The 24788-nt window shown below is 44.9% G+C and overlaps 1 protein-coding gene across 1 annotated transcript; it reads left to right on the top strand.

The window, feature by feature from the left end:
• The first annotated feature begins 21167 nt into the window (after window positions 1-21167).
• On the top strand, window positions 21168-22121 carry LOC141051452 (olfactory receptor 52K1-like). Its single transcript, XM_073548379.1, has one exon. The coding sequence runs from the start codon at window positions 21168-21170 to the stop codon at window positions 22119-22121; it is 954 nt and encodes a 317-aa protein (XP_073404480.1).
• Window positions 22122-24788: the final 2667 nt, after the last annotated feature.

Genomic DNA, 24788 nt, shown 5'->3' with positions numbered 1-24788 from the left:
TGATATGACACTTACCCAACTTTCCACAGTCAGGGATGCTCACAGATAAGTGACTTAGTTGCTGCATGAAGAGGCAGATTTCAGTCTTGGACTGCTCTCACCTATGGATATAAAACTTACCGGACTTTCCACAGTCAGACATGTTCACAGACAAGTGACTTACTTGCTGCATGAAGAGGCAGATTCCAGGCTTGGACTGCTCTCACCTATGGATATGACACTTACCGGACTTTCCACAGTCAGACGTGTTCACAGACAAGTGACTTACTTGCTGCATGAAGAGGCAGATTCCAGGCTTGGACTGCTCTCACCTATTGATATGACACTTACCGGACTTTCCACAGTCAGGCATGCTCACAGAAGAGTGACTTACTTGCTACATGAAGAGGCAGATTCCAGGCTTGGACTGCTCTCATCCAGTCATATTACATTTACCAGACTTTCTGCAGCCAAGTGTACCCACGACACAGGTGAGGTACCAGCTGTAAGAAGAGGCAGATTCCGGGCTCGGTCTCTGTTCTCACCTATCCACAGCCCAAGGGAAGGGCACTCCTTTAACCTTGGTTCCCTAGAGGTTTCCTCCACTGGGGGTTTTTCCTCTCTTGTTAAAGGACGACTCTTCAGGAGTCAAGAACCCATCATCATCAGGGCCAAATTTAATAACTTGAATAAAGTAATTAATGAAGTCAGCGTATATTATGTATATTTGAGCTTTCTTTTATGGATCATTACAATACAGCAGAATATACATAGCACTGGACTACTTTGTATAGTTATTACCATTACACATGGCTGCTGATCATTCCTTTTTATTGCACACATGTAAAATAGGGTACAAGTAGTGTTGTGCTTAAAAACAATATATCCCTTTCTTGACATGCAGTCTACATGTATGTCACATGTCTAATGCACTTCTATGGAGAGAGTTCTGGAGCATAGCCCAATTCATATACTTTGGAATATAAAAGTTTGGGCACTCGGTCAAAATTACTGTTATAGGGAACAGTTAAGTAAGTTGAAGAGGAAATGATCTCCAAAAGGCCTAAAGTTACACATGACATATTTTCTTTGCATGTTAGGTAAAAAAATATATATTTTCATCATTTACATTTTAAAAATTAAAAAATTCTTCCTTGGAAAATTCTTCCAGCTTTGTGAGATTTCTGGATCGTCTTGCATGCACTGCTATTTTGAGGTCTTGCTACAGATTTTCAATAATGTTCAGATCAGAGTGCTGTGAGGGTCATTGTAAAACTTTCAGCTTCTGCCTTTTGAGATAGTCTATTTTGGATTTTGACATGTGTTTAGGATCATTATCCATTTGTAGAAGCCATCCCCTTGTAACTTCATCCTTTTTACAGATGGTGTAATGTTTCCAGTAAGAATTTGTTGAAATTTCATTGAATCCATTCATCCCTTTATTTGTAAAATCTTTCCCATGCCATTGGCTGCAACACAACCCCACAGCTTGATTGATTCACGCACATGCTTAACCCCTTTACCCCCAAGGGTGGTTTGCACGTTAATGACCGGACCAATTTTTACAATTCTGACCACTGTCTCTTTATGAGGTAATAACTCTGGAACGCTTCCATGGATCCTGGTGACTCTGACACTGTTTTCTCGTGACATATTGTCCTTCATGTTAGTGGTAAAATTTAATTCCTATAACTTGTGTTTATTTGTGAAAAAAACAGAAATTTGGCAAAAATTTTGAAAATGTTGCCATTGTCCAAATTTGAATTTTTATGCCCTTAAATCACAGAGATATGGCACACAAAAAACTTAATAAATAAAATTTGCCACATGTTTACTTTACATCAGCACAATTTGGGAACCAAAATATTTTTTGTTAGGAAATTATAACGGTTAAAAGTTGACCAGCGATTTCTCATTTTTACAACATCATTTTATTTTTAGGGACCACATCACATTTGAAGTCACTTTGAGGGGTCTATATGATAAGAAATACCCAAAAGTGACACCATTCTAAAAACTGCACCCCTCAAGGTGCTCAAAACCACATTAAAGAAATGTATTAACCCTTCAAGTGCTTCACAGGAATTTTTTGAATGTTTAAAAAAAAGTTGAACATTTAACTTTTTTTTCCCCAAAAAATTACTTCAGGTCCAATTTTTTTATTTTACCAAGGGAAACAGGAGAAATTGAACTGCAAACATTATTGTGCAATTTGTTCTGAGTACGATAATACCTGATATGTGCGGGGAAACCACTGTTTCGGTGCATGACAGAGCTCAGAGAAGGGAAGGACTTTTTCAATGCAAAATTGGCTGGAATTCAGATCGGATGCCATGTCACGATTGGAGAGCCCCTGGTGTGCATAAACAGTGGAAACCCCCACAAGTGACCCATTTTGGAAACTAGACCCCCAAAGGAACTTATCTAGATGTGTGGTGAGAACTTTAAACCCCCAAGGGCTTCACAGAAGTTAATATGATACAGCCGTAAAATTAAAAAATCATATTTTTTCCACAAAAATGATCTTTTCACTCCCAATTTTAATTTTACCAAGGGTAAGCAGCGCCATTTGACTTTTTTGGCTGGAATTTAGATTGGATTCCATGTCGCGTTTGGAAAGCCCCTGATGTGCCTAACCAGTGGAAACCCCACAGAAATGACACCATTTTGGAAACTAGACCCCCCAAGGAACTTATCTAGATGTGTGGTGAGCACATTGAACCCCAAAGGGCTTCACAGACGTTTATGACGCCTTGGCGTGAAAATAAAAAAAATCATATTTTTTCCACAAACATGATCTTTTAGTCCCCAATTTTTTTATTTTCCCAAGGGTAACAGGAGAAATTGGACCCCATACATTGTTGTTCAATTTGTCCTGAGCACGCTGATACCCAATATGTGGGAGAAATCTACTGTATGGGCACACATAGAGGCTTGGAAGGGAAGTAGTGATGTTTGGAATGCAGGCTTTGATTGAGTGGTCTGCGGCTGTCATGTCGCGTTTGGAGAGCCCCTGATAAGCCTAAACTGTTGAAACCCCCCACAAGTGACCATATTTTGGAAACTAGACCTCCAAAGGAACTTATCTTGATGTGTTGTGAGCACTTTGAACCGACAAGTGCTTCACAGAAGTTTATAACGCCTGGGCGTGAAAATAAAAAATAAATTTTTTCCCCAAAAATGATATTTTAGTCCCCAATATTTTTATTTTCCCAAGGGTAACAGGAGAAATTGGACCCCAAAAGTTGTTGTGCAATTTGTCCTGAGTAGGCTGATACCCCATATGTGGGGGTAAACCACTGTTTGGGCGCATGGCAGAGCTTGGAAGGGAAGGAGCACCATTTGACTTTTTCAATGCAGAATTGGCTGCAATTGAGATCAGACGCCATGTTGCGTTTTGAGACCACCTGATGTGCCCAAACAGTGGAAACCCCCCCAATTCTAAATTCTAACTCCAACCCTAACCCCAACACACCCCTAAGCCTAATCTCAGTCCTAACCATAACCCTATCCCTAACTCCAAACCTAGCCCAGACCCCAACCCTAATGGGAAAATTGAAATAAATACATTTTCTTTTAACTTTATTATTTTTCCCTAACTAAGGGGGTGATAACGGGGGGTTTGATTTACTATATATGGCGGGTTTTTATGTTTGGCAGCTGTCACACGCTAAAAGACACTTTATTGTAAAAATAGTTTTTGCATCACCACATTTTGAGGGCTATAATTTTTCCATATTTTGACCAACAGAGTTATGTGAGGTCTTATTTTTTGCGGGAAGAGTTGGCGTTTCTATTGGTGCCATTTTCGGGCACATTACATTTTTTGATCGCTTTTTATTCCGATTTTTGGGAAGCAGGATGAACAAAAACCAGCGTTTCAAGAAATTCTTTTGGGGGGTGCGTTTACACCGTTCCGCGTGCGGTAAAATTGATAAAGCAATTTTATTCTTCGGGTCAGTACGATTACAGCGATGCCTCATTTATGTCTTTTTTTATGTTTTGGTGCTTTTATGCAATGAAAAGTATTTTATATCAAAAATAATTATTTTTGCATCACTTTATTCTGCGAGCTATAACTTTTTTATTTTTTCGCTGATGATGCTGTATGGCAGCTAATTTTTTGCGGGACAAGATGACGTTTTCAGCGGTTCCATGATTATTTATATGCGTCTTTTTGATCGCGCGTTATTGCACTTTTTGTTCGGCGATATGATGATAACGCATTGTTTTTTGCTTTGTTATTTATTTTTATATTTTAAGGGGTTCACTAAAGGGGTTAACTAGTGGGACAGTTTTATAGGACGGGTTGTTTCAGATGTGACGATACTAATTATGTGTACTTTTATTGTTTGTTTTTTTATTTCCAAAAAATGAATTTATTAGGGAATATTTTTTTTGAAATTTATTTAGGGATTTTTTTATAAATTATTTTTCCACTTTTTCTTTTCACTTTATTGCTTTGCCCCAGGGGGGACATTACTGTGAAGTGTCAGATCGCTGATCTGACATTTAGAACAGCGCTGTGTCAGATCAGCGATCTGACAGCCGCTGCACAGGCTTCCTCACTGCCTGCTTTCAGCAGCCACTGAGGACGCCGCCTCCCTGAAGGCCATATTTGTGCAAGTGTCTTCAGAAATCCTATGAGCAGTTCTCACTCAAATATTGCTTGGTCTTCCTGGCCTTATCTTTACCTCCACTGCTCATATTAACTTTCATTTCTTAATTACATTTCAAACTGAGGAAAGGGCGACTTGAAAACGCTTTGTTGTGTTCTTGTAGCCTCCTGCTTTGTGGGCCTCCACTATTTTCATTTTCAGAGTGCTAGGCAGCTGCTTAGAAAAACCCATGGCTGCTGGTTTTTTGGGACAACGTTAGAGGAGGCTGGGTTTTTTATAAAGCTGTGAAATGTGCATCACCTGGCCTTTCCTAATGATGATAGTGAGCAAGCAGCACTCTTACAGGCTAAATAATGTCCGAAACCTTGGTCAAAGTTATCTGAGCACACAAAGCTCCAAGGGTGCCCAAACTTTTGCATTTAACCATTTTCATCATTTTAAAATGTAAAAAAATGACAACTTTTTTTTGCCTAAAATACAAAGGAAATGTCACGTTTAACTTTTGACCTATTTAAAGACCATTTCATCTTATAATAAATAATCTTTATTTTTATATAGCGGTAACATATACCGCAGCGCTTTACAGTTTGCACACATTATCATCGCTGTCCTCGATGGGAATCACAATCTAAGCTCCCTATCAGTATGTCTTATGAGCATACTTCTTCCAATGAAATGAGTGCAATGCTATTTGGTTTGCACCCGCCATCCTCAGTAATAGGCCGGGGTCACACTAGAGAGGAATACGGACGAGTGAGAGGCGCTAAAAGCACGCATTACACACGGACCAATGATTCTCTATGGGGCAGCTCCCAACAGCCGTATATTTCTCGGCCGTATTCTACGGTCCGTGACAATCACAGCATGCTGCGTATATCAGTGTACTATGCCCGTAATACGTCAGTGCAAGTCTATGGGTGCGCAAAAAATACGGATTACACACGGAGCACACGTGTGACTTGCGAGAAATACGCAGGTCTTTTGGCTGGTGACAGGAAATGGGCCAATCCATCATCCGGAAGCCTAGACATGCAAATGAGCTCAAAAACCGCTCCAGACATCCAGGAAGTACGCCTCCACGGAGTACAGCAGCGTCATGGCGCCATATTTCCCAAATGTGGAGATGCTCATTGTACTGATGCAGGAGCGTCCCGAACTCTGGGACCAACGTGATGCCCATTATGCGAACCGGGCAAGAAAGGAGGCGTCATGGAGGCGCATATGTCGCCAGATGTTCCATGATTTTGGTGATCGGCCACGTGAGGAGCAGCAGAAACTGAGTAAGTACAAGGCCAAGAAATGATTAAAATTACCTCACATCAAAAAATGCATACAGAATCAGCCCCCCCCTTCCTGTGCTTCTACTTTTTTCCTCATGAGGCGGTTATATTTTGATGTGACACGTGGTTTGACACTGCCAGAATTTTGCCCAGGCCACAAGCTCCTCATCCTCTTAGCCAACCAAGTTATTAAGTGCAGTTACTTGATACATGAACTATTCTGACCCTGTGTATCTGGCCTGGATGGCCCAATTAGATATGCCACCCTGGGTAGAAAGCACACCCCAGAAGGCCACATGCCTAGACTACTGGTAGCAAATGTGACCGATCAAATATGTAAAATTGAGAATATTTCCTGTCACATTGCAGTGGAAGATGTGATGAAACGCTGGCGCAGCATCCGCGATCAGTACAGGCGGGAACGTCAGCAGCGGGCCAGGAGTGGTGATGAGGGCTACGTCAAAAGAAAATACATTTATTATGACCGCCTCTCCTTCCTCGCCCCTATTCTGGATCTGAGACCGTAAGTAGATACCTCACACCACATTACACAGATACTTTACTTTCTCTTTCATAACAGACCTCACTCCAACCTTACGGATAGAGGAACGGGCCCAGATACAGAGCCCATAATTGACCCTGTAGGGATGAGGTGGCTGGCCCATCTTCTCCCCCTACAAGAAGCATGGGTGAAGAGTCATCACAAGATAACCCATTGCCTGTGCCCCAAACCACACCACCAGGACCGTCTGCTGCTGCAACATCACCCATACTGGAGGAGCAGGGCAACATGAGCAGCAGCCTAACTGCCCAGATCCGGGGCTCCCACAGCCTGCTGGAACATCCCGGCGAGGACGAAGAAGGCGCCAGATCCCTGCACAAGATACCAGGACCAATGTGGACACAGGGGTCCTAAATTATCTGGCTAGAGTGAATACAGATGATGGGGAGGAGGCATATTCACGTAGCCTGGCCCTTTATCTCCGTGCCCTTACCCATGAGGTGAGGCTCCGTATTCGAGGATGTTTTCAGATCCTGCTTGATGCAACCACACCCCCCAATACCCCATATGAGCTGTTTAAATATCTGGAGAGGTGGCAGCTTTCCCCCCGAAATCTAATGCACATGAGACCACCCACACAGATGCTTGCTCAAGCAGGGTCTGAAGATACTCAAATACGTGGGCCTACACCTCACCCCCTTCCTCCTCCAACCCAACCTTCACACCAGCAGCAACATATGTCTCCCTCTAGCCAACCCCTCCGATATGGCCACTTTTTCCCACCCAGTGTTGGAGGCTGGTCCCAACCTGGTTGGGGACGACATGGCTATATTGGTGGGTACCAGAGCCAACAAGATGCCCCTCATCATTATTACTCTGGCCAGTACCCCCAACAATCACATGAGGAAGGACATTACCCACATCATGGGCAACAGTATGCCCCCACACAGGGCGATGTTGCTCAAAGTAGCCAGCAGCAACCACAGGCTGCTCTTCCGCCTTCTCCTTCCCCAACTTTCCACAATTTATAACAGCATAAAAACATGCAAATTGTTTACGCATACTGTACATCAGTGTCCATAAGCGGTCTGATGGCCGGAGATGTCCAGTGTGGTTCAACTGGTGCTCAAAATCCCTATCCAAAGGAAAAAAGAGGTGGTCTCCATCATCAATTTTAGATAAAAAGCCTAAAACTCACATTTCTTAGGAATGTTTGATAATCATATTAATAAGCCACCATGACAGCCAAGGCTACTTACGCGTTTCTGACACATATTACATGTCTGTAAAAAAGACTATATTTCACCAAGCTATACTGGGAAAGTGAAAGGATCAAAACAGACTACTCACCTGATAATACATAGAGAGAGCGTGATGTTCTTGAGGCTGTTCGCCTTGATTCTGGAATATATTTAGCAGGCAAAAAGTGACTCCTTGAATAAGGGCAGCACGCCTTTTCTCGCATGTAAACTACGGACCGTATTTTTCGTCGGTTAGTGTGATCCCGGCCATAGGATCAGCTACACCTCTTGCTACCTATTAACAACTGCTGGATCAATTTACTCTCAGATTGTAATCACTGTATTGCAATGACCAATGCAATATACCAGTCTAATAGTTTGATGTTACCTGAAACATTATTCCTACCTTTTACAGCAATTTCCCTCCATTTTTACCTGCAAATTGAGGCTGTTTCGGCCATACTTAATGTAATGTAGAGACCTCCAGTATGTGAATCGAAGTGGATTCCTAGAACTTGTCACCTTGTAAGTCCATCGGGAAATATACAATTAGATGGGGAGAAAGTTACTAACCGCTGAAAAAACAGTATAAGGCTCATACTCACTTGTGAGAGACTCGCACCATTCTCGTGAGAGTCTCTCGCATGAAAACCTGGCACTGCCGCCAGCACTGGCACTGGAGCGTGCGGCGGCGGCATAGAAATACACGTAGCCGCACGCTCCTGTCCGAGTGCCGGTGGCAGTGCCAGGTTTTCATGCGAGATACTCTCAGGAGAATTGTACGAGTCTCTCACAAGTGAGTATGAGCCCTAAAGATGACAGTAATATATATAAACCTGGGGCTGTAGAGGAACACAGGGCAGGATTTTTGCACAATCTTTTCGAAAGTTCAATATTATTTAGACTTATATTACTATCCTCTTTCTTTCCTTTGCTGCCTTTATAGGGATTCATAAAAGTGTGTTGTAATGGACCTTGTTCACTTAGTATGTTACAAATGCTATGTGTGATTTATCATCTAAAGAGGTGTGTGTATGTGTGTACATACAGCGCATGAAATAAGTATTGAATACATCACCATTTTCTAAGTAAACATATTTCTAAACACATATTTGTCATTAACAACCCATTGAACCCACAAAGGCAAAGAAATCAAACCACAGATGTCCATAAATTATGTGTAAGAATGTAAAAATGACAGAAAAAATATTGAACCCAGGAAGAAAGAGAGGTGCTAAAAGCCATGGAAAGCCGCGACACCAGCTAAAATCTATTGGTAATTAAAAAGCAATCCTGCTAGTGAAAAATAATATCAGCTGGTTCAACTGATTGCCTAAAAAAAAGGTGTCTCATTACCAAGGTGCCACACAAGAAATAGCTTATAATGGGTAAAACAAGTGAGCTGTCTCAAGACCTTCACAACCTTATTGTTGCAAAGCCTACTTATGGCATTGGTGACGGAAGACTTCCTAAACTACTGAATGCTCCAGTGAACACTTTTGGGGTCATAATCTGTAAATGGAAAGTAGATAATTTCACTATAAACCAGGTATGATCAGGTGCTCCTTGCAGGATTTCAGAGTAGTGCAAAGAATTATCAGAAGAGTTGTTCAAGAGCAGTGGAAAGCTACAAAATGGACTTGAATCAGCAGATACAATTATTTCAAATAAAATAATAAGTAATGCACTGAACCTCCATGGCCTCTATGCACGCTCACCACACAAGACTCCGTTGCTGAATAAAAAGCATGTTCAAGCATGTTTAAAGTTTCCTCAACAACATTTAGACAAGCCTGTGAAATACTGAGACAATATAGTCTGGCTAGATGAGACCAAAATTGAACTCTTTGGATGCCATAATACACACCATGTTTGGAGGTCAAAAGGCACTACATATCACCCCAAAATCACCATACCAAGAGTGAAGTTTGAAGTTGGGAAAATCATAGTATGGGGCTGCTTGTCTTTATTACATTTCACTATAGGGTTAGTAATGGAGGTGTAACCTATGTCTAGTCACCTATGTTTTATTGCTGAAATGTTGTGATGCTGTCACATGTGACCGCCATGCCTGTGCCTGTGTGTAAAACCGAAGATGTGAAAAGAAACTTTGTACCTGATGCCTGCTGTATATATGTTTCACCAATTCCAACAGTAAAGTTCACTTTATTTTTATAAAATGGCTTTTTTTTTATATAAAACATGTCGGCTCATATACACCTATGTAAAAACGTTTGGTGAGTACACAGACACAGGTCACTAAAAAGCTATGCCTAAAATGGAGACACTATTCTTTCAAGACCCAATAGAGGAAGCACTGACATAAATTGAAAAACTACGGTCCCGATTCAATATTGCATTTGCAACTATTTTTTATCTTGCTTTTAGTGTTATGTGCCTTTTTAATTGTTAGAATATTCATCTTTCCATTTGCGTCTTTTTTGTAAAGAAGTACTCCCATTGACGTTTTTATCCTCATAATATATTGCAGTCATCATATTATACAGCACTGTGCTCTTACAATTGCTCATTTTGCCTTTCTACTCAGCTAACTCTCCTCTTTTTCCATTAGGTCTAAGGCATCACATGATTAAAAACTGACTAGCAGAATCCGTCTAAGCTCTTTGTGGAAATAAGAAGTCAGATTTTCCTGCATAACTCATGAGTCACTTGTAAAAGTCCCTGGCAGGTAGGAGGAGGCAGCACCAGGGTCAGGAGTTGAAGAGATGAATGATTTCTACAAAGATGCTTCCTGTTTCCACATAGAGAAAAGAGAAGAATTAGCTGGGTAGAAAGGCAAAATGAGCAATTGTAAGTATACAGTGCTACTGTATATGATGATTGCAATATATTAAGAGAATAAAAGCTTAAAGAGGTACTCCCATCTTTAAGTATATTTTATATTTATGTGCTGCCTTCTTTTTTTTAAGTTTGCCACTGTGGTCAGAACTTTGGGTTTCTAGATGTTTTCGCCTGATTAATCATATCTAAAATTTGTTTCATATGTACTCCAATCACACCAACTCAACCCTCTCCCTCGCCCCAAAGTGAAAAGTGTTTTTTTTTTATAAAAAGTTGCAAAAACAGTTCCAGACAAAAATAAAGCCCATTTTTTACTTTCATGAACTACATGCACCATTGTGAATGTCAACAAATACAGCAAGACAAAAAAAAGAAACGCAAATTTAAAAAATGCAAATGATGAATTCTGGCCTTTGTGTATAAAGTGAAGAAGAAAAAACTGTGCCTGATAACAGCAAGCAATGTAGGACCCACCGATATGGACTGATGAAAAGCCATATAAGTAAAGGGAACACTACCTAATGTAAGCGAAGGGGTGAAACATGCATTGCTGTAATAAAAAAATATATATTTTATAAAAAATATCAACATATTGCAAAAAGAATATACTAAAGACATATGTATGTTCAATGAGAGATAGAATGCATTGTAAGTGAAATGAGCATGCAACATAAAGCAATGTAGAAATTACTAGCACTACATCAGCGAATTAACCCCTTTCTGACATCAGATGTACTATCCCTTCCACGGTTCCCAGGCCCGTATGACCGGGGACGGGATAGTACGTCTAAGCGATCAGCGGCGCTCCCGGGGGGGCACCGCTGATTGCGGCCCGGTGTCAGCTGGTTATCACAGCTGACACCTGGCACTATCTGTCAGAGGCAGTCACGGACCGCCCCCGACACGTTAACACCTGGCACACTGCGATCAAACATGATTGCAGTGTACCGGGGTATTAGGGAAGCATCGGCAGGGGGGGCTCACTACATGCTTCCCTGAGACCCCCGGAGCAGTACTACGATGTGCTGCGCTGCTCCGAAGTTCTCCTTCCCTGCAGGCCCCCGGATGCAAGATGGCCCATGGGGGGCCTTCGGGGCTTGCAGAGAGGCGGCTTCCTCAGTGCCTGTAGAGTGCAGGGCTGAGAAAGCCTGCAGCAGCGCCTGTCAGATCGCTGATCTGACACAGCGCTGTTCTAAATGTCAGATCAGTGATCTGACTCTTCACAGTAATGTCCCCCCTGGAACAAAGTAAAAAAAGTAAAAAAAAAAAAAAAAAAGTGTAAAAATAATTTATAAAAAATCCCTAAATAAATTTAAAAAATTATATATTCCCTAATAAATTCATTTTGTTGGAAATAAACAAAAAAAAACAATAAAAGTACACATATTTAGTATTGCCGCATCCGTAACGACCCGCCCTATAAAACTGTCAAACTATTTAACCCCTTTAGTGAACCCCTTAAAAAATAAAAATAAAAAGCAAAGCAAAAAACAATGTTTTATCATCATACCGCCGAACAAAAAGTGCAATAACCCACGATCAAAAAGACGTATATAAATAACCATGGTACCGCTGAAAATGTCACGCGGAACAATGTAAACGCACCCCCCCAAAAAAAGAAATTAATAAATTAATGAAATGCTGGTTTTTGTTCATTCTGCCTCCCAAAAATCGAAATAAAAAGCGATCAAAAAATTTCATGTGTCCAAATATGGTACCAATAAAAACGTCAACTCGTCTTGCAAAAAATTAGACCTCAATTGACTCTGTGGGTCAAAATATGGAAAAATTATAGCTCTCAAATAGTGGTGATACAAAAACTATTTTTACAATAAAAAGTGTCTTTTAGCGTGTGACAGCTGCCAAACATAAAAACACGCTATAAATAGTAAGTCAAACCCCCCTTTGTCACCCCCTTAGTTAGGGAAAAATAATAAAATTAAAAAAAATGTATATATTTCCTTTTTCCCATTAGGGTTAGGTGTTGTGAACACTTTTGACCAGGTTTCTGAGTTTGGGCTCCCTCTGGTAGTTGCTGCGGGTAATGGAGCTGGTCTGGTTGACAAAAGTCAATCACCTGAAGAGGATGATTGGAGGTCAGGCGTTACAGACTGGGAAGATTTAAGTGAGCAACCTTCCCTCAGTTGTTGCTGGTGATTTGGTTTTCTTCCTGTGCAGTTTGGAAGTCTGATTGCCCCGTGCTTGGTCCTGCATCGTTCAGATAAGTTGTTTGCTGGAATCTTTTTGCATTTGATCCAGTTTTTGCCTTTCTCTGATTTCTGCTTTGCTGGTGTGAGTTCAGCCCTGTTCCCTGCTGGGACCTGTGCTGGACCCCGTTCCATATGCCACAGCTCATGTAAGTCTGTTCAGTATTGCTAATCCCCTGTTATATCAGTATCTTTTGTTTTGCTTCCAGTTCACACCAGAATTCTGATCTAGTGGGGGAGAGGTCGTGTGGCCACAGTATTTTTTCATGTCAGATGTGTTGGATTTTTCTTAGGGTTTTTTGCGTGATTGCAGACAGTATCTTTCCTGTCCTGTTCTATCTAGACAGTTTGGGCCCCATCATTTGCTTACTCTATTTTCCGCCTGTGTTTTATGCCTCATCTTGTCTCATCGACAAAATATATGTTTGGGGGTTATCTATTCCTTTGGGTTTCTCCTCCGGGGCAGTTTAGCTTTCCCCTTTCTTGCTTTAGGCTTAGTTAATTCTGTGGCTGTGCCGAGGCATCTAGGGCATCGTAGGTATGTCCCATGGCTAATTCTAGTTGTGTTGTCAGTTTTAGGGGTCTGCAATCCGCTAAGTTACCAACCTTTCTGGTTATCTGGTTGCCTAGCCTATTCCCCGGTTATCCTCCTCGGTTACCTAATCATAACAGTTAGGGCTATGGCTAGGGTAAGAGTTAGGACTAAGGTTACGGCTAGGGTTCGGACTAGGGTTAGGGCTGAGATTAGGGATAGGGGTGTGTTGGGGTTAGAATTGGGGGGTTTCCACTGTTTAGGCACATCAGGTGCTCTCAAAACGCAACATGGCGTCTGATCTCAATTTCATCCAATTCTGCGTAGAAAAAGTCAAACGGTGCTCCTACCCTTCCAAGCTCTGCCATGTGCCCAAACAGTGGTTTACCCCCATATATGGGGTATCAGCCTACTCAGGACAAATTGCACAACAACGCTTGGGGTCAAATATCTCCTGTTACCGTTGGGAAAATAAAAAATTGGGGACAAAAATATCATTTTCGCAGAAAAAAAATATGATTTTTTTATTTTTATGGCTCTACATTATAAATTTCTGTGAAGCACTTGGGAGTTCAAAGTGCTCACCACACATCTAGATAAGTTCTTTGGGGGTCTAGTTTCCCAAATGGGGTCACTTGTGGGGATTTTCAACAGTTTAGGTACATCAGAGGCTGTAATATCTCTTCGTTGTTTTATGGCTTTCTTTCCCTATCTCTATTGCTAAGCTGTAAACGGTGACGTCCTCTCATTGTCCAGATTCACCACAAAATAGATACTGCATTCCCTACCTCAGCTTTTATACAGCCAATAATAGTCCTTCCTAATTGTTTCTGCTGTATGACGGCTGTACTGCGTTATGGAGATGCCTGCAAAGCCGCTCTTGAGGTTATGCAAGGTTTTACTGGCTCACGCTGTTAGGCGTCGGGTTTCTCCCGCTGCACAGGAGGAATCCTGAGCCTTGCCTTCTGTGGTCTACCATTCAGTCCCAGCCACAGAGGAGCCTGCTCAGCAAAGTCATCAGTCCCAGCGCCTTGCTAAGGGTAGTGCTGTCAGGTTAGTTGCTGCTGCCATCCCTGGTTCAGCTATAGCAGCTTGTACTAGCCAGCGGCGAGCGGCTCCTGGGACTAAATCCCTCTTCTGCTCCATTGAGCATGACCGTGGCTCAACCTCTCATTGGAGCTCAGGGGTCACATGCTCCGATTCCGTGACTGTTCCGACTGGACCATGGGGAAGGTCCAGAAAGGTCACCACTGTAAAAGACTTGCATGGCCGCTCAGACATGCGCTAACATAGGCTCAAATGGCTAGTTGTGTGCGTGTTGATGGATGCTTGTGAACCATTGACTGACTCATTATGACTCCCTCCCTCTGGTTGTGTTTGCTTACAGAGTTAGGGTTTTGAGTCAGCGCCGAGTAGTGGCTCTGCCTAGCGCCGCAGTGCTCCCAGCTCCACACACCTATTAATGGCAGTGTGTGCCACCCAGCGCGAGGCACCACTGTACCATTTGTTCCGCAGTGCCTGTCAGTGCGCTGCCGTGCACAGTTAGAGCGCTTTCCAGCCTTAAGCTTTGGCTGGTTAGTGGCGTCCGCCAGTGCGGCACTGCATGCCTTTGAGCGGTTTATCCTAGCCTCGTAGTCCCGGCATCACAGTAGCGGTGTCGACCGCTAGTGAGACTAGTGGGACTCTTCCCATGTCCTTAGGGCAGAATTCTGTGTCTCTGTACTAGCACTTACCCTGCCAAGCCCTGTGAAGTTAACAGGCTCCGGCGTTGGTTTCTGCAGCTCTGTGCAGTAACAGAGTGTGGTTCTGTATACCCCGGGTCAGCGGTTATCCCACTGGTGTTTAGTTAGTGTCCGCCATTACCAAGCAGCAGTTTACCATCTCTGCACGGTGGACTCCGGGTTGCGATTGCACCTTCTTATATTTATATTTAGTGCGATCCGCAAACCCTAACAGTACATTAGCGCCAGTGTCTGGCTCTAATGGCGGACGAGCAGCGACTCTGGTAGCTGGAGGGCAGGTTTGCGGCTCTTGAGCGTTCAGCCTCAGCTGCGGATGTTACCGCGGTCGCGCTCCAGGCAGCCACAGAGGCTGCCTCCCTCGTGACCCTTCCATCCCTGCCCTGACTTTGTCCCGTCTTCCGCTGCCCAAGAAGTTCTCGGGTGATAGTGCTGCCTGCAGGGGTTTCGTGAGCCAGTGTGGTATTCAGCTGGAGCTGCTGGCGGCACGATTCCCCTCTGAACGGGCTAAGGTGGGATTTGTTGTCTCTCTCTTGTCGGGCAGGGCTTTGGAGTGGGCCACACTGCTGTGGGAGCGTGGTGATCATGTGGTGCAGAGTGCCTCTCAGTTCTTTGCCACTCTAAAGCAGGTCTTCTTGGGACCGCGAGTCAACCATGACACCGTGCTCCGGCTGCTGGCATTATCACAGGGCTCGTCCTTGGTCAGCCATTTTGCCATCCATTTCCAGACGCTGGTCTCTGAGTTGGAGTGGCCAAATAAGGTACTCATTCCGGTATTCTGGAGAGGATTGGCTGACCATGTGAAGGACGCCCAGGCCACCAGGGAGGCTCCTGCCATACTGGAGGAGCTTATCACCGTCTCCGCCCATATAGACCTTTGCTTTGCCGAGCGAAGGTTGGAGTGGTCCCAGTGTAGGCAGAGGTTTAGGTTGGCACCTAGTTTTGCTAAACCTCTGGAATCTCCCGATCGGGCGTCCGAGTCTCAGGGGACCTTGGGGGCTCCTCACGCGGGATTCAGATCTCGATCCGCTCGAGCACCTGTGGTCTGTCATGATTGCCGGCAGCCTGGTCACCTTGCCAGCCATTGCCCGCAGCGGTCGGAAAAACGCTCGCCTCTAGTGGTCATAGGAGGGGGCTCACTAGAATCAGCAGCATTTTCCTCCAAGCTGACCCTTAAGGGAACGCTTGAGGTTGGTTCATCCACTCTGGCGGTGGAGGTTTGCGTGGACTCCGGAGCGGAGGGCAACTTTATGTCTTCTTCTGTTTTTGCTCAAGGGCATGCAACACCTCTGGTTATGATGGCCAAGCCAGACACCGTCAAGGTGGTGAACGGCGCAGCTCTACCCTAACAAATTACTCACCAGACTGTCCAGTTGATACTCTCAGTGTCTCTGTCTCATCAGGAAACGATATCCCTCCTCATCATGCCCAAGGGTATCGATCAGGTTCTTTTAGGAGTTCCCTGGTTACGGTTCCACTCTCCCCATATAGAGTGGTTCTTGGGGAGGATTCTCGGTTGGGGTAAAGCCTGTGAGGGTAGATGCCGGAGGGAGTGCATTCATGTTGCTTCCACCGAAGTCCCCGCAGATCTTTCCTCTATCCCCACACACTATCAACAGTATGCAGACATGTTGTCCAAGAGGGCGGCGGAAACTCTTCTGCCCCATTGCCCCTACGACTGTCCTGTTGACCTCTTGCCTGGTGCTGAGTCTCTTTGGGGTCGAGTCTATCCCCTATCTCTCCCGGAGATGGAGGCCATGTCTCAGTATATCAGGGAGAATCTGGGAAGGGGATTCATCAGGAAGTCGGTGTCACCAGCAGTGGCGGGATTCTTCTTCGTCCAGAAGAAGAACGGAGAACTGCGTCCCTGCATCGATTGCAAGGGGTCTTAATGCCATCTCCGTTAAGAATAAGTACCCTCTGCCCCTGATATCGGAGCTGTTTGATAGGCTATGGGGAGAGAGAGTGTTTACCAAACTCGATCTGTGGGGGGCTTACAACCTGATTCGCATCCGTGAGGGGGACAAATGGAAGACGGCCTTTAACACCAGGGATGGGCACTATGAATACCTGGTGATGTCCTTCGGCTCTGTAATGCCCTGGCCATCTTCCAAGACTTTGTGAATGATATCTTCCAGGATATGCTTACCACCTCGGTAGTAGTCTATCTGGATGATATTAATAATAAATAATAATCTTTATCTTTATATAGCGCTAACATATTCCGCAACGCTTTACAGTTTGCACACATTATCATCACTGTCCCTAATGGGGCTCACAATCTAAATTCCCTAGCAGTATGTCTTTGGAAATTCTCATCTACTCTCCAGATATCGACTCCCATCGGAGAGATGTTTGAAAAGTTTTCGACCTCCTGTTGGCAAACTCCCTCTATGCCAAGTTGGAGAAGTGTGTGTTTGAGCAGGAGTCCTTGCCTTTCCTGGGCTATATCATATCCGCCCAAGGATTGGCCATGGATCCTGCCAAGCTACAGGCGGTGATGGATTGGCAGGAGCCCCATTCTCTCAAAGCGGTGCAGCGCTTTATGGGGTTCATATATTACTTTCGCCAATTCATCCCCCACTTCTCGACTTTGGTAGCCCAATTGGTGGCCATCACCAAAAAGGGTGCAAATCCCAAGTTGTGGTCTTGTGGTCAGAACCTGTCTCCAAGGCCTTCTCCTCCATTAAGTCCCATTTCGCTAGCGCTCCCATTCTACATCGCCCCGATGTAGATAAACCCTTCATTCTGGAGGTGGATGCCTCTTCCGTCGGTGCTGGAGCGGTCCTGTTCCAGAAGGATACGCAAGGTCGGAAGCACCTATGCTTCTTTTTCTCCAAGACCTTCATACCGGCGGAAAGGAATTAGTCATTCGGGGACAAAGAGTTGCTAGCGATGAAGTTGGCCTTCTCGGAGTGGAGACACCTTGTGGAGGGGGCTCGCCACCCTATCCAGGTGTTCACCGACCACAAGAACTTGGTGTATTTGCAGACAGCTCAGCGGCTAAACTCTCGCCAGGCCAGATGGTCCTTGTTCTTCTCCCGGTTCCACTTCACCCTCCATTTTCTCTCCAGAGAGAAGAACGTCCGGGCCGATGCTCTCTCCTGCTCCGTGGTGCCATCGGAGGAGGAGCCTAGGCTGATCGTCCCATCCGAGAGCCTGAGGACCGTGGCTCTGGTCGCCCTTGAGTAAGTACCTTCGGGCAAGATATTTGTCCCTGCCCATCTGTGACCGGAAGTCCTCTCTTGGGCTCACTCGTCCAGGGTGGGTGGACATTTTGGAACAAAATGAACCTCTGACTTCCTGGCGCGGATGTACTGGTGGCCGCATATGACCTGTGATATCAGGGACTATATTCGGGCTTGTGTCTCTTGCGCCCAGAATAGGTCCCCTCAGCAGCGGCCCGCTGGGCTACGTTACCCCCTGCTGGTAGCGGACAGGCTCTGGGAGATGGTCGGTATGGACTTTGTGGTGGGACTGCCCAAGTCCAGTGGCAGCATGGTCATTTGGGTTGTCACCGACCATTTCTCCAAGATGGTGCACCTGGTACCTCTCTCCCTGTTACCTTCTGCACGGGGCCTGGCAGCATTGTTCATTAAACATGCTTTCCGCCTGCACGGCATGCCGGACAAGATTGTCAGCGACCAGGGTCCCCAGTTTGTATCTTGGTTCTGGAGAGAGCTCTGTAGTCTGCTCAGCATTGAGCTAAATCTCTCCTCGGCCTATCATCCCCAGACAAATGGGTTGGTCGAGAGAGCCAACCAGACCCTGGTCACATATCTGCAACATTTTGTCTTGGCCAGGCAGGATGACTGGGCATCCTTGCTCCCATGGACAGAGTTTGCTTTGAACAGCACTGTGGCCGACTCCACCGGTCAGATCCCATTCCTCCTTAATTACGGCCAGCATCCGCGTGTTCCGGTGCCTATGCCCGTGTCGTCCACTGACTCTAGGGTGGCAGACTGGGCGGTGGAGGCAAGTGACATTTGGGACCGCACTCAGGATGCCATCCGGGTCTCAAAGGAGAGAATGAGGTCCTCCGCTAATGCAAACCAGAGCCCCACTCCCACTTTTGCTTTCGGCGACTTGGTTTGGCTCTCCACTCATAACATCAGGCTGCGGGTTGAGTCCACTAAGTTCGCACCCCGCTTCATAGGTCCCTTCAAGGTCCTTGAGCAGGTTAACCCTGTGGTCTACCGTCTGGCCCTTCCTCCGCACCTGGGTATCACCGACACCTTCCACATGTCCCTCCTTAAGCCCGTTCACATGTCTCAGTTTTCTAAGTCATCTACCGGGACATCAAGCTTGTCCTCAGACGAGTACGAGGTGAACGCCATTGTGGGGTGTAAGGTAGTACATGGCAAAAGGTATTACCTAGTGGACTAGAAGGGTCATGGCCCAGAGGATAGGACCTGGGAGCCTGTGGAGAATATTCGTGCTCCCCTGCTCATTGCAGCCTTTGAGCGCAGCGAGGCCCTAGGAGTGGGGTAATGTTAGGTTTCTCCCTCTGCACAGGAGGAATCACGAGCCTTGCCTTCTGTGGTCTCCCATTCAGTCCCAGCCACAGAGAAGCCTGCTCAGCAAAAGCATCGGTCCCAGCACCTTGCTCAGGCTAGTGCTGTCAGGTTAGTTGCTGCTGCCATCCCTGGTTAAGCTATAGCAGTCTGCACTAGCCAGCGGCAAGCGGCTCCTGGGACTATATCCCTCTTTCCCTCCACTGAGCATGCCCGTGGCTCAACCTCTCATTTGAGCTCAGGGGTCACGTGCTCAGGTCCCATGCCTATTCCGATTGGACCACGGAGAACGCCCCGGAAGTTCACCACTATAAAAGACTCGCATGGCAGCTCGGACATGCGCTAATATAGACTCAAACGGCTAGTTGTGTGCGTGTTGATGGATGCTTGTGAACCGCTGACTGACTCCTTCCCTCTGGTTGTGTTTGTTTATAGTGTTAGGGTTTTGAATCAGTAGTAGTAGTGGCACTACCTAGTGCCGCAATGCTCCGAGCTCTACACACCTATTAATGCCAGTGTGTGCCACCCAGCGCGAGGCACCACTGTACCGTTTGTTCCACAGCGCCCATCAGTGCGCGCCGTGCGCAGTTAGAGCGCTTTCTAGCCTTAAGCTTTGGCTGGTTAGTGGCATCCGCCAGTGCGGCACTGCGTGCCTTTGAGCAGTTTATCCTAGCCTCGTAGTCCTGGCATCGCAGTAGTGGTGTCGACCGCTAGTGAGACTAGTGGGACTCTTCCCGCATCCTTAGGGCAGAGTTCTGTGTCTCTGTAGTAGCACGTACCCTGCTGAGCCCTGAGAAGTTAACAGGCTCCGGCATTGGTTTTTGTGGCTCTGTGCAGTAGCAGAGTGCGCTTCTGTACACACCGGGTCAGCGGTTATCCTGCCGGTGTTTAGTTAGTGTCCGCCATTACCGAGCAGCAGTTTACCATCTCTGCACGGTGGACTCTGGGTTGCGATCGCACCTTCTTATATTTATATTTCGTGCAATCCGTAAACCCTAACACGCGCAATCTTCTCCTTTGTGCATTTTTTGGCTATTCGCATTAATCGATTCCCAAATCATTTGAGTTCTCCAGGTCTGTGAAATTTCCTAAAATTTCGACATGACTTTCGTTCACATCGAATCTATTAACTCATCGCTAAAATTTACAAAGCCATACATGTCTCCAACTCCAAACTCTACTTGACCTATTGTTCCTCCTATTTCTATAGCAGAAGTACAGCTCACTGCGGTGACAGGGGTGCGTGTATGAGTCTAACATTCAATTGCTGACATTACAAATATTGTAGCCAAAATGTTCCAAAGTTCAGTAACTCGAAGAGTTCCACTTCATTTTCGGAACATTTTGTAGGTGTCACATCTAAAAAACTGGAGCAATCATAATGAAATTCAAATTAAAATCCTATAAAATGTATAATGTTGTTTTTTTACAAAATTACTTATAAAACCAATAAAAACTAGTAGCAATATGCAATAATAAAAAATAACAAATTAATAAACAGCCCAATATACACATCCACGGGATGATGCAAAACGTTATTTTTTTCTTTCAGCAAATTCATTGTTCTAGCTTTCATTTAATCTCTTGAGATGAAATCCTCTGAGAAAGAATGTTCAGCACAAATAAGTTTATAAGAAGGAGCGTGATGTACAGTCATGATCATAGTCATGTAGAGTCATGCTGAAAGTCATGTACTGTCATCCTGATATATTTCCCATCATGACATTTTTATAATACGAGTCAAGTTCGAGGATGGAGAACATGTCCAGTGTAGGAAGGCCGATCGTCTTCCTTGGACTCTTGGAGTTGGAACGACATTGGATCCCTTATTCTATCGGAGCTCTTATTCTGTACATTATAACCACTCTGCTGTGTTGTCTGATTATCTATGTTATATGGGCTGAGGAGAGTCTCCATGAACCCATGTACCTCTTCATAGGTAATCTTCTACTCAATGCTGTTTTTGGAAGCACAGTTGTCTTCCCTCAATTCATTGTTAATTTAATGTCAGGTTGCTCCACTATTTCATTCCCCGAATGCCTCTTTCAGGCCTTCTGTATGCAAACTTTTTATACAGCGGAAATGTTGACTTTCATTGCAATGGCCTATGATCGATATTTAGCGGTGGGGAACCCTCTGAGATACTCTTCCATCATGACAAATGTGAAGGCTTTGACATATGTCAGCATTATATGGGTTTTTAGCTTTGTTCTTGTGATGATTCCTATAGTAATGACAGCAAACCTCCATGTTTGCGGGGTCACTATTAATAATATCTACTGTGAAAACATGTCACTGGTCAGACTGGCTTGTGGGAACTCGGTGAATAGCCTCTATGGACTCATACAATCATCGCTCTTCCTTGTGTGCCTTTTCTTGATTATCGTCTATTGCTACGTAAGGACAATGTTGATTTGTCTGAAGCTTTCCAGGTCATCGTCCCTCAAGGCCATCCATACTTTGGTTACCCACATCATCACTTTTTCCATTTTTTTGACCGGGACCCTTTTTGTTTTTCTACGATACAGACTGAGTAGTGAGACTATTTCTATAACGGCTCACGTCCTACTTTCCATGACTGGACTTCTTACTTCTGTCATTGTTAATCCCATTATCTACGGGATAAGGACTGAAGCTTTAAAATTAAAACTGATCCATAATTTACAAAACATAAATGTATTCAAAAAGGTTTCTCAGCTAAATTAACAATAGTCATTGTAGTAGGATGTTACGAGAGTCTAGGGAATCTAGAATGGTTCCCAAAACTCTCGAGGCTCTTATAATGCTGAAAACATTTTTCTATATGAAGGTATTTGACATGCTTATTGACATTATCATTTTTATAATTACTTTCTTTTGTAAATAAAACTGCAAAAATTGATGGGTTGTCCATAATATCTAAAGTAAAATATCAAGAATCTTCTAAAATGACGCTGGGCCAGAAATCTAACAAAATTGCTTTATTATTTTATATACTTGTCTGTCTTGTCATTTGGACAGTTTCTTGGCAGAGTTGCTGCACAGAACTGTGCAAAAGATTGAGGCAGGATTAGAAAAATGCTACAAACTTAGAATCTTTCAAAAGTAGAAGTGTTGTTTATTTTTATCAATTAACAAAATGTAAAGTGAAAGAACAGAGGAGAAATCTAAATGAAATTAATATTTGGTGGGACCACACTTTGCCTTCCTACATTTTTCAAGGTACACCTGTGCACAGGTTTAAAATTAACTTGACAGCAATGTTGTTCCAAACCTCTTTGGGAACTGGCCTCCATCATCAGTATCTGGTGACCGTCCGTCTCCTCCATCATCAGTATCTGGTGACCGCCCGTCACCTCCATCATCAGTATCTGGTGACCGCCCATCACCTCCATCATCAGTATCTGGTGACTGCCCGTCACCTCCATCATCAGTATCTGGTGACCGCCCATCACCTCCATCATCACTATCTGGTGACTGCCCGTCACCTCCATCATCAGTATCTGGTCACCACCCGTCGTCTCCATTATCAGTATCTGGTGACCGCACGTCACCTTCATCATCAGTATCTGGTGACCACCCGTTATCTCCATCATCAGTATCTGGTGACCACCCGTTATCTCCATCATCAGTATCTGGTGACCACCCGTCGCCTCCATCATCAGTATCTGGTGACCACCCGTCGCCTCCATCACTTCTTCCCATCCCTTGCATACAGGTTATAAAGGAACTAGGCAGGAGGTTGTGCCAAACATCTTGGAGAACTGACCCCAGATCTTCTGTGTATGAGGCTTGTGCAGGTCCTTCTGTCTGTTCATGTGATACCAGACAAACTGGAGATCAGGGCTCCATGGGGCCAAATCATCACTTCCAGTACACCTGGTTCTTCATTACACCGAAGATAGTTCTTAATTAGCTAGATGTTTGGAGTCACTGTCCGGCTGCAGAATAAATTTAAAGCTAGTCAGACGCTGCTCTGATGGTATTACATAATGGATAGTTATCTGCCTGCATTACTCAGAAAGCACTAGGAAATAGGCAACAGTAGACAAAGAAATTGGCCAAGGAAACTCATTACAGCAGATGAAAACCGCATCTTGTTACTTTCATTTGAAATTGGAAGATGTCCAGCAGTGCCATCACTCCAGGACTGGCAGCAATGAGTGATTTCTGGCTACCTCCTTCTATGGGTAAGAGAACTCTGGCCAAAATTGGCCTTCATGGAATAATTATAACCAAAAAAAGAGACTCAACTATGCACAAAAATGTGGAAACCAGGATGTAGAAATATTTGAGGAGGTGCTCTGAATTCATGAGAGTCAAAATGTGAAATAATTTGCTGTTACAAAAGGTAGATTTTCATGAAGGGCTGAAGAGTGGCACAATAATGAGAGTCTGAAGGAGCAGTAAGGCATGGAGGAGGGTCCTGCAGGTTAGGGGTTGCAATTCATTAAATGTAGTTGTGGATTTGGTCCAGATTAATGGTGTGCTTAATGGTGAGAAATCCAGGCAAATACTTATCTTTTATGTAATACTAGATACATCGGGAGGGCAGTAACATCACGATGGGGGCAGCTTTTTGGCGCTGGGGGTGGCGGCCCACCCACTTCCATGCAGTCACAACCGGCAGGAAAGATAGTGTTTTGCGGCCTGTGCTGGAGATGGTGTGCGGTGCCACCAGAGGGTGGCCGCACCCAATCTCCAGCACAGGCCTCAAGCCCCGGCAGGATCCGGCGCATATAGTCAGGCAGTGGGTCCTGGCGGGGGTCCGGCGGCGGCATCCCTCTCATTACTCCCCCCTCATTACACCCTCTCGTTACACCCCTCTCACAGCTGGCAGGAAAGACGGTGTTTTTCGGCCTGTGCTGGAGATGGTGTTCGGCACCACCAGAGGGTGGCCGCACCCAATCTCCAGCACAGGCCTCAAGCCGTGGTCTTTCCTGCCAGCTGTGACTGTACGGAGATGGGTGGGCCGGCAGCAGCGGGATCCGGAACGTGTAGTCAGGCAGTGGGTCCTGGCGGGGGTCTGGCAGCGGCATCCCTCTCATTACTCCCCCTCATTACACCCTCTCATTACACCCCCTCATTACACACTCTCATTATACCCCCTTCATTATACCCCTCTCGTTACACTCCCTCAAGGAGGTGGAGGTGGAGACAGACATGGCATTGTAAGTGGAAGAGGCGGAGGAGGATGTAGCCAACATGGTTTTTGTGGGTTGTTTCTTTTAGGGAAATTTCTAAAAATAACATAGAGTGAAAAAACCCCATAACAATCTTGAACCAGCATGCTGAGGTCCAAGTGGAGGAGAAGGTTGAGAAGGATGTGGCGTACATGTACATGTGGCGTAGTAGGTGAAAGGAGGAGGAAGCCAACACTGTTTTTATTTTATT

This window comes from Dendrobates tinctorius, unplaced genomic scaffold (assembly GCF_039654945.1).
Source record: "Dendrobates tinctorius isolate UK_male_01 unplaced genomic scaffold, ASM3965494v1 ptg000157l, whole genome shotgun sequence".
Lineage (NCBI taxonomy): Eukaryota > Metazoa > Chordata > Amphibia > Anura > Dendrobatidae > Dendrobates > Dendrobates tinctorius.
Note: the sequence above shows the minus strand (reverse complement) of the source record. Positions and strands in the feature narration are given on the sequence as shown.

What these genes read in the sequence shown, in the direction of transcription:
- LOC141051452 (XM_073548379.1), top strand. Translation starts at nt 21,168, where the DNA reads ATGGAGAACATGTCCAGTGTAGGAAGGCCGATCGTCTTCCTTGGACTC.